General features: G+C 41.1%; 1 protein-coding gene across 6 annotated transcripts in view; it reads right to left on the bottom strand.

Annotated features, from left to right (window-relative positions):
- The window catches only part of GPHN (gephyrin), a 907,672-nt gene that overhangs the window by 71,133 nt on the left and 822,503 nt on the right, over positions 1-14,036 (bottom strand). For all 6 annotated transcript variants that reach the window (XM_030213888.1, XM_030213889.1, XM_030213891.1 and 3 more), the window contains 2 exons: positions 13,772-13,891; positions 7,001-7,059 (listed from right to left, as the gene is read on the bottom strand). In XM_030213888.1, coding sequence (XP_030069748.1) covers positions 7,001-7,059; positions 13,772-13,891 — 179 coding nt within the window. The remainder of the gene's footprint in view (positions 1-7,000; positions 7,060-13,771; positions 13,892-14,036) is intronic.

The raw sequence follows: 14,036 nt of genomic DNA, 5'->3' as shown, positions 1-14,036 counted from the left end.
AAGTACTGAATCTTTTCTTAATATTTTTCCTTTATTCTCCTTTGTTATGAGAATTGGAACTACTAATTGTAGTGGACTTGAACTGAATAATTTCTGGGGAGGGGAGGTTTCATGATAGCATTGTGCTTATTATTTCAATCAGTTTTTGTACAAGTTTAGCTTCATTGTCTTTATTTGAAATTCATAAATAAAAAAATGTTCTAAAAATGGAATAATCTTATCAATGGGGTGGAGCTAGGGTGGGGGCGGGGCTGGGGTGGGGCTAGGATGGGGCCCCCCAAATTGGTCTGCATAGGGCCCCGCACTTGCTAAGACCGGCCCTGATTATAACATCCTCACACCTGTTTCCATACCTTTCCTAATGATACCCAACATTCTATTCGCTTTCCTAGCCGCAGCAGCACACTGAGCAGAAAGTTTCAGTGTATTATCGACGACGACACCCAGATCCCTTTCTTGGTCCGTAACTCCTAACGTGGAACCTTTGGTCCCAGTGTCTCTTTTTCTGCTTTTTTCTCCCTGTCTTTGTAGGGTATCATGTCCATTTGACATTCTTCTCTCTCCATGACCACCTATCCATCTTCCCTCTGCATCCATATCTATCCTGTCCAATATATCCCTCTTGGTACCTGTCCTATTCCTCCCCTCTATATTCAGCATCTACCCTCTCAGGCTTCCTATCCTCCTCCTGTGTCCAGTATTACACTTTGTTCCCTTTCCGACCACTTACCATGCATCACTCCTCTGTGTCCATATCCACCACTTTTCTAGCATTGCCTTTGTGTTCCTATCTTTCCCTTTTCCAGCATCACTCTGTATTCCTGTCTCCCACTTTAGAGCATTGCCCCTGTGTCACTATCTCACCCTTTTCTACAATCACTCCTCTTTGTCTCTATCCTCCCTTTTCAAGCATTGCTTCTCTGTGCCCTTATCTCATCCTTTTCCATATCCAGCATTGCCCCTCTATGTCCCTATATTACCCCTTTCCAGTATTAGCTCTCTCTGTTCCTATCCTTTCCTTGTCCAGCATTGCCCCTCTGTGTGTTCACTATCCCTATGATCCCTCCCTGCCCAGCATCTCTTCCCTGTGTCCCATGTCTCTCCCCTCTCTCGTCCCTTACTCTGGCACCCCCAGTCTCCCCATTCTGAGACCAGGCTATCATCATTCCCGGTCTTGCCCTGCCACTTGCCCCCACACTATGGTCTGGCATCAGTCCTCCTGAGTCTGTAAGCACATCAGTTCTTCCCCTCTCTTTATCGCTTCCCGATGTCAAGACCATGGATAAAATGCATGTGCAGACTTATCACACAAGGAGACATTGAAAATTTTGCCCATATATGCAGCTCTGGAGTATCTAAGGATCTGTCTTCAATCTGACTTGTTTCTGGCACACACTCTCTTTTCAAAACTAGGATTTTTAGTAACCCTAAGCTATATTTATTGGAGTGTTCCGTTCTGGTAGCACTCTTGACTTGCTCTTACAGGAGACCCAATATTTGAAACTGACACTGTGCTGTGAAGTCTCAGGAATTTTCACCTTTCAGTTCTGTGCTTTGTCTCAAAGAAAATATATGAGCATACTTTCCTTCTGAAGACTGCCTCCGGAAAAAAACACCCACAGAGAGTTGATTTGGTTTTTCTGTGGATGTTTTCTTCCTTGAAAATAATACATATAAAATTAGAAAATGTAGTATAGGTGTGTTACTTCTCTTCCCTAACCTAAGAATACCCTTGGGAATGCCTACTGTTGCCTGACAAAAAGCATACATGCTGATCACTATCTATGCTTTTAGCTGGAGAGGGCTGGTAATTTTCTGTCATTCTAGTTGGGTCAATTCCTATTTACCTAGGTTAACAGTTACTAAAAATGATCCTCTCCAGGCCCCTCTAAGCTATCTGAAGATAACACTTTTGTTGCTTTTGGTACATTTGTCCAATATATTTTCCTATATATATATATATATATATATATATATATATATATATATATATATATATATATATATATATATATAGGTAGGCAGTGATTTGAATAATGGATTTGCATTCCCTTTGCTTATTTCTCTAAGGATTGATGATTTTTCTACTAGCACAATAATAACAAAATCAGCCACCGCTCTCTTTTGTTGCTGTAGGGATGTCAACCCATGCATCTCTCTGATTTACTTCAGCCTCAGAGATAATGCTGTGTGCAGAGCCACCAATCACATGCTCACCGAACCATACTTAAGCTGTTATCTGGTGACTCAAATAAGCTAAAAGATTACACAGCAGCAGAAGAAAGGAGAAAACATATAGATGTGGAGACCCCATGTTGACTGTTTTCAATATATGAAGTATTCATAATTTTGGATTCCTATAAAATGCCATCACCCTGATAAAACTTCCAAAGGGATAGGCCTGCTGTCTGCCGTAAGCAAAATGTCATAGAGGCATCTGATGAAAGACTCTATCCTCCAAAGTTTATACTTCAATTAGTCCTATAAGGTACCACTAGCCTCTCTGTTATGATCCTGTGTTGCATGAAAAGTGTATTCATTTATAGTGTTTTCATTAAAAAAAAAAAAAGATACTAGCAAAAAAAAAAAAAGCTTCAAAAATAGGCAAAACATGACTTTATATCCATGTCTGAAAGGCACCACTGGCATCATTTGTTCAGATCTCTTGAGGCTGGAATGATCTTTAGTGACTCCTCTCTTGTTCTCCAGACACAAATAATTGCTCAGATGCTGGTCATTTTAGTTATTATCAGAAAGCTGGTTAATAAAGGTACTTAGAAATTAAGGTTGAATCATACCATCTGGTAAACCCATGAAAAAAGGTGCTACAGCTGAATTCCACTCTGACTTCTGTACAACTGTACTGAGAATTCCAGTATTTCACTAGGTACAGGACCACTTTGTAATCAAGACATTCCTTTTCCATGCTTAGAAACTTACATAGAGAGTAAGGCTCACCGTTGTTGAAATGGTTTTGTGGATAAAGCATAGTGAAGATTTGCAAATGGTAAGGATTTGAAAGTTATTTTGAAGTATCTTTATTGTCGTCCCAAAGCAAGGCATCGAAAAGGCTCAACTAACAACATGACTAGAGCAATTAGTGATGGCAAACAGTATTTTTTGTATAACTTCCCACCCTAACCCATCCCCTAACACATCCCTAACTCCCCTTTCAATCCCCATAGAAATGCTGCAAAAAACCACATACAAAATAAAGATAACAAAATCCCTACCCTTTCTCCCCTCAAAACCATATTATATTACTTAGCAGGTCAAATGTCTAGCACATTCAGAAAGCAGAGCACACCTGTGTGGTAAGGGTGTCAAAAATGGGGTCCAAAGCTTTCAAAAATGTTTCTTGGCTTTCTGACCCTGATGTCCAAAGAAATCCATTCCATACGTAGAAGATCGTACATTTGATTTCTTCATGTAGTCAATGAAGGGGGGGGGGGGGGGGATCCTTAATCCAACTGTAATAATAGAGAGCTTGGCTATTAAAAATGTCTTTCTCAAAAAGAGCCTGGATATCTGATTACCTTCTACAATATCAGCAAAGTATCCAAAGACAATGCTGTAGGGTTGTTGTTGTTACATTTGTACCCCACACTTTCCCACTCATGGCAGGCTCAATGCGGCTTACAGGGTGGCTGTCCATTGCCTATCTAAATAAGTTCCAAATGACCTCAAAGTTCAGTCCAGAATTGCTATATGAGTTTACATTCTCAGATGCAATGTTGACAGGAATTATCAGCTATTGGCCATCCCCATGGATTTCTAATAATGGGGACAAAGCGAGGGCCTGTCTCCGTCAGGACCAGCCGGGTCAAACAAATGCTCATTCTATTACATATTTAAAGAAATGGTGTTTCCTGAAAAGTAAACCACATATAGTGCACTTATGTAAGAGCTCAATTAGGGAGTGCTGTAGTTGAAAATACTGCTCCCTATTCTCCATGGTAAGTTTGCATGCTAATTTCCGCTGTGCCTGTCTCACTTGGTCATGTATGAGCAAAATGCTATAATTTATTTTGTTTTTTTTATGGTATTGTAAGTAAGAGATGATCTCACCCCTCATCACTTCCTTACCCGCTTCCCAAAATAAACCAAAGGTGTCCAAGGTGTTACTGATTACTCTTACTGCATTCTTCCTATTTGTGAGAATATGTTGATGAAAATTGATATCATCCTTGAGAAACAGAGGCATACCCCACAAGGGTGTCTACTCCCTTCTCGCCAAAGAGAGCATCAGCTGTACCACTGCATAATCAGAGACGTCACTGGGGAGCAGTTCCACACTTTCCACTGCGGAAAGGTACCCTCAGAAACTGATATATAGTTAAGGGCAGCTCTCTCAAAGGTGTGCCCTGGAGATCTGTGTGAAGCCAAACTCCCAAGGGTGCAATGAAGCCAAATATCTAATAGATTCAGGCATGGACACAGTAAGTCCCTTCCCCATCAGGACGGTGTCAGATTCCCCATTGCCAAGGTTTTCTTATCCCAGGACACATCTGCTACTGCATTTAAAATCTCTGCTTAACAAGATGGTACATCTGAGGCAGTCCAAAAGAACCTTCAGGAGCCCCTGGAAAAACAAGCTGTCATAGATGGTGGGTGCATACAGAGAAACCAAAGTTAAGACTTCCCTTAGAGGGTGCAGTGTACCACCACCCATCTACCCAGATCATCAGAGAGAACTTTAAGTTCATCAAATAGGATATTCTTTAATCAGAATGCTGGTGCTAGTTCTTCTAGAAATAGAGGCAGTGGAAGAATAGCAGTGGCCCTCCCATTTCCTACAAAGCTTATCATGTTCGACAGCTGTCAGATTGTTTTCCTGGAGAAATGCTATCCCCGCCCCCTTGATGGCATAAAGCCTGAAAAATCTTCTAGAACTTTGTTGGAGAATTTACACCACAGACATTCCAAGTTATAATATTAACTGTGGCCATCAGGGAGCCAGGCTCCATATCCTAAGCTCCCAAAAATCCTTCCCATCACGGGGAAACACTCATAATTGATCAGAATGGTTACAACCACAATAAATACACTTGAACACAGCCCTCTCACTGAGAAATCCCCCTTCTACCTCCCACCTCCTCCTTTATTCTGTAGTACAATCATGAGTACTTCTGTCTAGCCCAACTATGCATAGAAGACCCTCTATAAGCATAAAATTCTGGTAATGCAGATGTAATAAAGCATAAATGCAGAAACTCACCCCAAGGATACTCAGTCCTGAGAACACTCAACGGAGGAACTAGTGATTAGGAGCAAATGTGTGAGCTACTATTGAATCAAACCATTAAAGGAGATCATGTGTAAAAGTAGTCTGACAAAAGTTAATCTTGGCAAAGAGTGGTCAGCAGACTGTCTCTTGAGGCGAATGGCATGGTCAGGAATTTGACGCCAATGATGCATAGTCGGTCCCGTCTGGGATTTGGTTGGAGGCTCGATTCCACTTCCTTCCACAATCCAACCTTTTTTAGATAGGTATGGGCCCCCAAAGCAGTTTTAACTCTATAGGACTTTCCGCTCACCACAAAGGACAAGCCAAAGGAAAAACGTCACTTATATTTGACTCTCTCCTGCCTCCGCAAAAAAGTCTCTCTGTTTGTATAATGTGGTGCTTGACAAATCCTGAAAAAATTCAATATTTATATCCTTATAGAATGCTGCCTGCAGGACTTGCTCTTTCAGCTGTTAGAATTTCCGATCTGACGAAGAAGGGCAACCTTCGAAAGCTAATCAAGAAATGTATTAAGTTATGCCCAATAAAAAAGGTATCATCTTATTTTTTTTCCATGTTTTATTTTTTTTTTCCATGTTTTATTTTGTTTGATTTCTATTGATAAGCTGTTAGAATGAAAGCAAGTCACTATATCATGTGGCATGTTGTTTCTCGCTGGGCCCAAGGACAAAGAGCATGCTCCAGGATGATATCTGCACATGCCACAGTCTGAGTTGTTTCAGCCCTAAGAAGAATAGAGCATATGTCAAGCGCAATTTTCCTTGCCATCCACTTCAGGGCTGCGTCAGGGGCTGATCTGTACCTTTCCTAAATAAGAACGGTCCGCAATTTGCATCTCAGAGCAAGGATAAAGGAATTGACTTTGTAAAAAACCAGCATAAGCAGCATAAAACAGCGTATTCTGTTAAAACGCCAAAAAAATCGGTAATGGGACTGCTATCAAAAGCTTTGTAAGCTCTTGAGCAGGGACTGTCTTTCTTCTATGTTTGGTGCAGCGCTGCATACGCCTTGTAGCGCTATAGAAATGCTAAATAGTAGTAGTAGTAGTAGTAGTAGTGAAGTCCTGGATAACGTTCTTAATTCAGACATTTGCTGGACTGCAACCTTCTACAAATCCAGTTTGAGTTCTCTCGCATGACTTGGAGATCATTCTTTGTCAAGAGGATAAACCCCCTCCAAGGGCACAAAGTCTTCCGAGTCAACTGACTGGGTGATATCGCCTAAATCCTGTAGGGACACATCAACATCAGGCAGGCCATGTGGTCCGCCAACGTTGTTGTGCCTTGGTGTCTGAAAATAGTGCTTTATTCCACCTGGGTGATTCTGGGGCATCGCAGCTCAGCAAGGAAATGTCTCTACTAGATCAACAGCGTGGTTCAATTACAAATAATGAAAGGTAAATGCAAAAATGACACCTTTAATCATGGGGCAGAGACGGAGCTTCAGGCTGAAGCTGCTATGTTATCAATGACGTCACCAGAAGCTCTGAAAGTTATTTCTTATTTTTGTGCATGCTTGTCAATGATTAATGTAAGGTATTACAGGGTTACATGAAGACATGACTTCTTTCAGCTTTGCCCACAATTTTCAGGCAGACCTATGGTTCTAGCAGCAGTTATAAAATAAATATGGGATGATGTAATACTTTTTTCTACCAGGTAAACACTAAAACATTTTTGAAAGCTGGGTTTTCAGAAAGCACCAAATGTAAGGTACAGTATAGTTTTGTTCAGTTAACATAAATTTACAGACCTGATATCCTGTCCCGGTCGAGCTTGTACTAAAATTCGTACTTCTAACTCTTCTGTGCCCTGTAGAAACAACACAGGAAACCAATTAAAAAATGCTATGAGAACAGATTAATCTGGCCTTTTTTTTTTTTTAAGATTGCAAAGCTCTCATCTAAATGGGAGCTTCCTATACAGGTGCCTCATTTATAAAATATGTTTATGTTTTATTAAATTGACATATCACTTAACTTTGACAGATCACACCAATTTATATTAAAAACAAACAATAAACAACAATACAATAGAAAGGAATGCCATACGATATAGTAAAAGCCTAAAACAATCATCAAAGAATCAGGCATACAAACATACAGTAATACTTTTCATGGTAAATATTATTATATTACTATTGACATTGGAGCAAATAAGTGATCTCACAACAACCAACAAGAAACACAGTCAATGACAGCAAACGGTAAAAAAAATTGTATAAAAAACAAAGAACAGTAATATAACACCCTGGCAGAACTCCCATTCCCATAATAGACACACCCACCTCTATCCCTCTCTCCCCCCCCCCCCCCCCCCCCCGTGACCAAAATTCCCAAGAGTCAAAGAGTCAGGACCAACAGTCCTCAGAGATCATATGATCATAGAGTCGTAAGTCTAAAGTATTCAAAAAAGCTGATCTGACACACAAAGGGAGAGTATGCAAATACAGAGTCCAGAGTTTGAGGAATCTTTTGTTCTCTGCCATGAGTCTACCAATAATCTCTCCATCCTGAGGCGTTTATGCATCTGGTTACGTCACTGAGTACACATGGGCAGGGTATCTTGAATCAAGGAAGCTTTGAGCAAAATCAAGCCAGAGACTCAGGTACCCTCTTCTACGTCAGACACCTCATCAAGTAATAAATGTCCAGGGGTCACCTCCCACCAGTGAGTGTAAAGAGTACCCAGATGAGTTCAAACATCTTTCCAGAATTGACAAGATGCCTAGACAGTCCCACATACAGTGTTTATAAGAACCATTAGTTGCTTCACATTTCAGACAGGTCCCATCTGAAGGGAGACCAGTTTTGTTTTTGGCTCTCTATGGGAGAATATATACCCGAAGCAGAATCCCTGCAATGGAACACTTTCCGCAAGCCATGGGCCAGGTTTTAAGCTCCATAGAAGGCTTTCCAATGAATACAGCCCAAATCTTTGGACCAACAATCTATGATTTTTTGTAATATGGCTGGAGTAGATTGTTTTTTAAGGCCTTCATAGTAAACAGCCAACTAATCCTTTAGTAAGAACAGGAAGCAGCCCGCATTTATCAAAGTCAATTCAGTAAATCCACAGCATATTTTTGGAGAAGGAGTATGAGGTAATGCTGCAGCTACAAATGAGCATACCTGTCAGTTGGAAAGTAGTCTGAAGGGCGTTGTAAGACAGCTAAATAGGTTCATCATCTTCTAAAGCATGAAGAAGAAATGATAGGTCCTTGGTTGCCCAATGACAGAAACAAGCATCCAATAGTCCTGGAGGGAAGTCAGCATTGCCCATTATGGGCAGATATTTAGCATAGGAGAAATGCAATGCACACATCTAGTAGCACTATAGAAAAGAGTGGAGGAGTGGCCTAGTGGTTAGACAACCGGCCTTGAAATCCAGAGGTGGCCGGTTCAAATCCTGCTGCTGCTCCTTGTGATCTTGGGCAAGTCACCTAACCCTCCATTGCCTCAGGTACAAATATAGATTGTGAGCCCTCCTGGGACAGAGAAATATCCAGTGTACCTGAATGTAACTCACCTTAAGCTACTACTGAAAAAGGTGGGAGCAAAATCTAAATAAATAAATAAATAAATAAATAAATAAATAAATAAATAGTGTAGTAGTAGTAAATGCAAACCATACTTTCTCCGCAGGGATGTCCATGCAAATCTCATAGTCTTAAGCAATAGATGCCACTTTAAGTGTTTGGGGTCTTTTGAACTCCAGTATGAGTCAGATAAACCAGAGCCAAATCTCCCCCCATCATCTATCAAAATTCACATCAGAAAATTCTGACATATCAAATATCCAGTCCCTAAGGTGGCACAGATGACAAGCAATATTATAAGCCTGGAGACCTGGTAATCCCAGGCCTCCATCTCTGTGTAACAACTGCAGATGCAGATGACAAATAGCAAGACTGTTTCTTGGACCCCACAAAAATTTCCTAATCATGTTATTTTAACATTGCAAGTCACGAGGCATAATAATAAAAGGTAAATTTACATAGGATACATCCATTTAGTCAGCAATACCATTTTAATAAGAGAAACTGTACCCCATAAGGAGAGCGGCAAAGGATGTCAACGTTTACACAATTTTATAGTTTACTGCAATGGAGACAGGATATTACAAGGCTAAAGACTGAACAAGTGGCGAGGAATATATAGACCCAAATATATCAAATTATCACCTGTCCAATGCAAAGGAAAAGTACCAGGCCACCTCTGATCTAGGCTATCTTTCAAACTTAATGCTTCAGATGTATCAGCTTTAATTTCACAGGCTCAAACCTGCCCAAAAGCAATAGCAGATCCAGAGTTTTTTGTAAGGAGGTGTGTGGTGCTGTAAAATCAGTGAGAATGCTGTCAGCAAATAAGGCAAGCTTAAACTCCCCACCACTCACAGGTTTGCCCCGAATTCTACGGTCGTGCCGGATCTTCAATGCTAAGGGTTCCATACAAAGAATGAAAAGGAGAAGGTATAAGGGGTAACCCTGTCTAGTACCTCTTGAGATGTCAAAGGGAGGGGAAAAGACACCATTGACTAAGACCTGCATCCAGGAATCTTTATAGAAAATTTGAATCATGGCCAGAATGGGGCCCTGGAGCCCAAAGCGTTTCAATATTTCCCAAAGATAAGGCCATGAAACTGAATCAAAGGCTTTTTTGATATCAAAGATAACAAACAGTGACTCCAATTGCTGAACAGACACTGCCTCCATGGCATACAAAAGATGGTGCTCATTGGCCACAGTGTTTCTACCTTAAACAAAAGTCCACCTGGTGAGGTGCCACTAGGGTAGGGATAATATCTAATAGTCTATTGGCCAGAATCTTTGCATAAAATTTAAGATCAACATTCAGCAAAGAAATAGGCTGATAGACACTAGTTAATTGAGGGTCCTTGCCTGGCTTCAAAATGGGCAAAATGATGCCACCTCGCATTGTGTCTGGAACTTTTCCAAGACTTAACTCTTCATCATAGACAGTCAACAAGGTGGGGATCACATGATGACCCAACATTTTGTAAAGCTGCAGGGGAAGATCATCCAGCTCTGGTGTCTTAAGGGAGGCAGATCTTTTGATAGTATATTGCAAGTCACCCAGATGGAGTGGGTCATTGAGAGTTGACAGGTCAACCTCAATCACAGTTGGAAGCAATAATCTTGACCAGAACATTGAGTTAGAGACAGTCGTTACCTGCTGGGTAGAGTACAATGTTTTATCATAGTTAGTAAGCATCTGAGTAATGAGCTTATTATCAGTGAAACTTCTACCAGCGTGGTCTTGAGAATAGGGATGAACCGCGGACCTGACTGACTCCACACCAGATGGGCCAAACAAGTGCTCATTCTGTTTCCATATTTAAAAAAGCGATATCTACCATACTTTAGGGTGTTCATGGTGCGCTGATGAATCAGGTCATTAAGGGTGCATTGTAATTGAAAGTACTGGTCCCAGGACTGTGAGCCTGGGCCACTTGCGAGTGAAGAAACAAAACCTGGCAGTTCAACTGTTTATGTTTATGGTGCTGATAAGAAATTATCTCCCCCCCCAAAGAACTGCCTTCCCTGTTTCTCAGAAAAGCACTGGAGTATGGCAATGACAATTATTGGTAGAACTATACTCCTCCCACTTTGCAATGATATATTTCCAGAAATCTTCACCATCCTTGAGATTCAAGGGCATCTGTCGTAACAGCCATCGCTCCTTTATAGGGGATTTAAGAACTAATTTAACCATAGCATGGACAAATATACCTCTGTGAACAATTTCCAATTCTGTATTCCCCAAAAAAGAGTCAGACAAAAGGATATAATCTAACCGGCTTTCTGATAGGGGTGCTCTGAAAATATGAGTGTATTCATGATCCTCTGGGTGTAATATATGCCAGATATCAATTCAATTTAACCTGGGGCACAAGAAATTACCACCCCAATCATTCGAGGGAGACCATGCTTGGCCTTTGTTTTTCTATCTGAACACAGATCTGCCACTGCATTAAAGTCTCCACCTATAATAAGTACTCACTTGGGGAAATCAAGCAGAACTTTAAGCAGTGGGAAAGAAAAACCTATCATATATATTAGGGGCATACAGAAAGACCAAGATATAGGTTTTCCCACAAAGGGAACAAGGGACCAAAACCCAGGACCCCTGCGTGTCATGGCAAGACTGATATTCCTCAATATCACCATTCCTGCACGCCTATGTACTGGCACAGTAGAATAGTAACAATACCCCACCTACTCTCTACAAAGCTTCTGGTGCTCAATGGGTCACTCAGATGGGTTTCTTGTAACATAGCAATTCTCCCTCCGACGCAAAATAGTCAGTATTTTCTTATGCTTTATCGGGGAGTTGAGGCCACCGATATTCCATTTTATAATGTTTTTATCAGCCATTTATCAGTACTAGATGAGAAAAGCAAATATCTGTACTGAAAATAATGTAAGTCACAGGAGGGGGCAAAAAGCAAATATACCAACACGAGTTCACCAACAATGTCCCCTCCCAATGATTCCCTGCCCACCCCCATTTCTCAACAAAAACCCTAACAATTATTTTATCAGTATCAAACAAGCCCTGCAATAGAAAATTGTTTTTACAACCCCTCTGCAATGAAAAACCTGAAAGATACATACAGAAGCTGTAGGAAAGTTGTGCAGTGGAGGAGTGGCCTAGTGGTTAGGGTGGTGGACTTTGGTCCTGGGGAATTGAGGAACTGAGTTCGATTCCCACTTCAGGCACAGGCAGCTCCTTATGACTCTGGGCAAGTCACTTAACCCTCCATTGCCCCTGTAAGCCGCATTGAGCCTGCCATGAGTGGGAAAGCGCGGGGTACAAATGTAACAAAAAAAAAAGCATAAACACTAACAATAACAGCAAACACTCCCAATAGCCCCAAACAGAATACACAAAGAAGTGAGAAGCCAAAGAAATAAGCTGTCACAGTCACAATCTGAAGGGTTCAGAAATCCTAACAAACCCCAATAGCATCCATCAAGTGGAATATCCAAGAGCGCTGGAGTTCTCCATTACCGCGCTCTGGAACTTGCAGCCAATGTGGAGCCGGAAAGCACAGAGATGGTGCTTGGACAGCCTCCTGTTCAGGTTCCTTTATAAAACCACACAATCTGTGGCTATTTGCTAATCCAACTCATACAGCAGATTGAATCAATCCACATAGCTGTCACACATTGGATTAGCAATTAACCCTTAGACTACCACTGCAGTGCTGGAAATCCACATTGTCTGGATATGGACCTACTTTTGAAAATAAGCATGTTTGAACATTTACACAGTGGTTTGATAATTCACTACTGGGACAGTTTATGTTTGATACTATTTGACAAAACTGTGGATTGAAGCTCAATAACTTTCTTTGTTTGGACTTTTGAAAGAGCACTTTATACTAATGGAGTTTTTTGTTTTAGGACCAGTGATGATGATTGCTGTTCTTTGAGGTCCTGAGTTTCAACCGGTTGTAAGAGAAGTTTAGTCAGCTTGAGACCGATACCCCTGTCAGTATGATCCAACTGAGTGGTTCCTGATGAAGCCCTGTTATGTGTGAAACGAATCGGGCCCCGTTGAAAAACAACAGTTGAATTGTGGGGTTGTCAAGCCAGCATTTATTAAGCTAAGTTGATGCATGCCATGCTGTAGCTTGAACAATTTTTGTTACTCAGATACCTTTAATATTTGTGCTCTATTATGGGCAATTTTGCATGATGCTCCTATATGGGCATTTTTGAAATAGTGGAGTAGGGAATATTTTCCCCATGAAAGAAACTTCATCACAGGAACAAAGTCTTTTATAGATAATAGTGTCTTGTTGATTAGACCTTGGCAGAAGCCTTGGTTTCTGAGGGTATTTCCCACTTTCCTCATTTCTTTACATTCATTCCACACAACCCTTTGGATTGTGTTTGGCTGTTTTTCAGTTCTCTGAAAGATAAATGGACCCCATCTACTCAGTGGAAACAAGCTACAGAGTCTTCAGGGTAGCATATCCATTACAGCAACTCTCCGGGACTCTCTGGCCTGGTAGATGGCTCAAACTCTATTAGGGTTCACCTTGGTGAAATTGGTAGAAGGTAAGTAGGACTGAACATACAGCAGTCCAAACTTGCTTGGACAGCTATCCAGGTACCCACACTGAATATCAGTCAGATATGGATAACCTCTGGGTACAGATAGTAAGTGCTGGTACCCGGATATAGTCTGGCACTGAATATCTGGGACTAATTCAGCCTGCAGCAGCCAGCATTTAGAAGAACACTGACCACTGTTGGCTGAATAATGACTTGAAAATGGTAAAAGTCTGAGTAGGGGAAATAAGCAAATGAGTATTCCATGTTATACCATGCATTTGATGATGGAAAGTATTTGTTTCCTGTTTTGTTGGCGAAGCAACATTAAGAGGATGAGGGACAGCGTAAATAAAAGTATATCAACAACTTTTTACCTTACTTAGTTGAACGGCAGTTTGTAAACTGCTATATTTTAAAGTAAGGGTTCTCTTTACTCACATCGTCTGATTCCCTGAGGAGTTCTGTGTCTTCCACTTGTACCACTGCGTCTGCACCACATGGGATTGGAGCACCTGTTGTTACCCGCATCACTTGGCCAGGCATCACCGTTTGAGTGGGCTGAGAAGAAACACCAGTTGCAAGAAAGTCATTTTGGTAGGAAATGGTTTTTGGCATTTAAAGAAACACTACCAGAGAAACATATGCTTAGATGAGGCATCTAATGCGTGTTAATGCATATTAACATGCTTTAAGTTGACTTAAG

This window comes from Microcaecilia unicolor, chromosome 9 (assembly GCF_901765095.1).
Source record: "Microcaecilia unicolor chromosome 9, aMicUni1.1, whole genome shotgun sequence".
NCBI lineage: Eukaryota > Metazoa > Chordata > Amphibia > Gymnophiona > Siphonopidae > Microcaecilia > Microcaecilia unicolor.
Note: the sequence above shows the minus strand (reverse complement) of the source record. Positions and strands in the feature narration are given on the sequence as shown.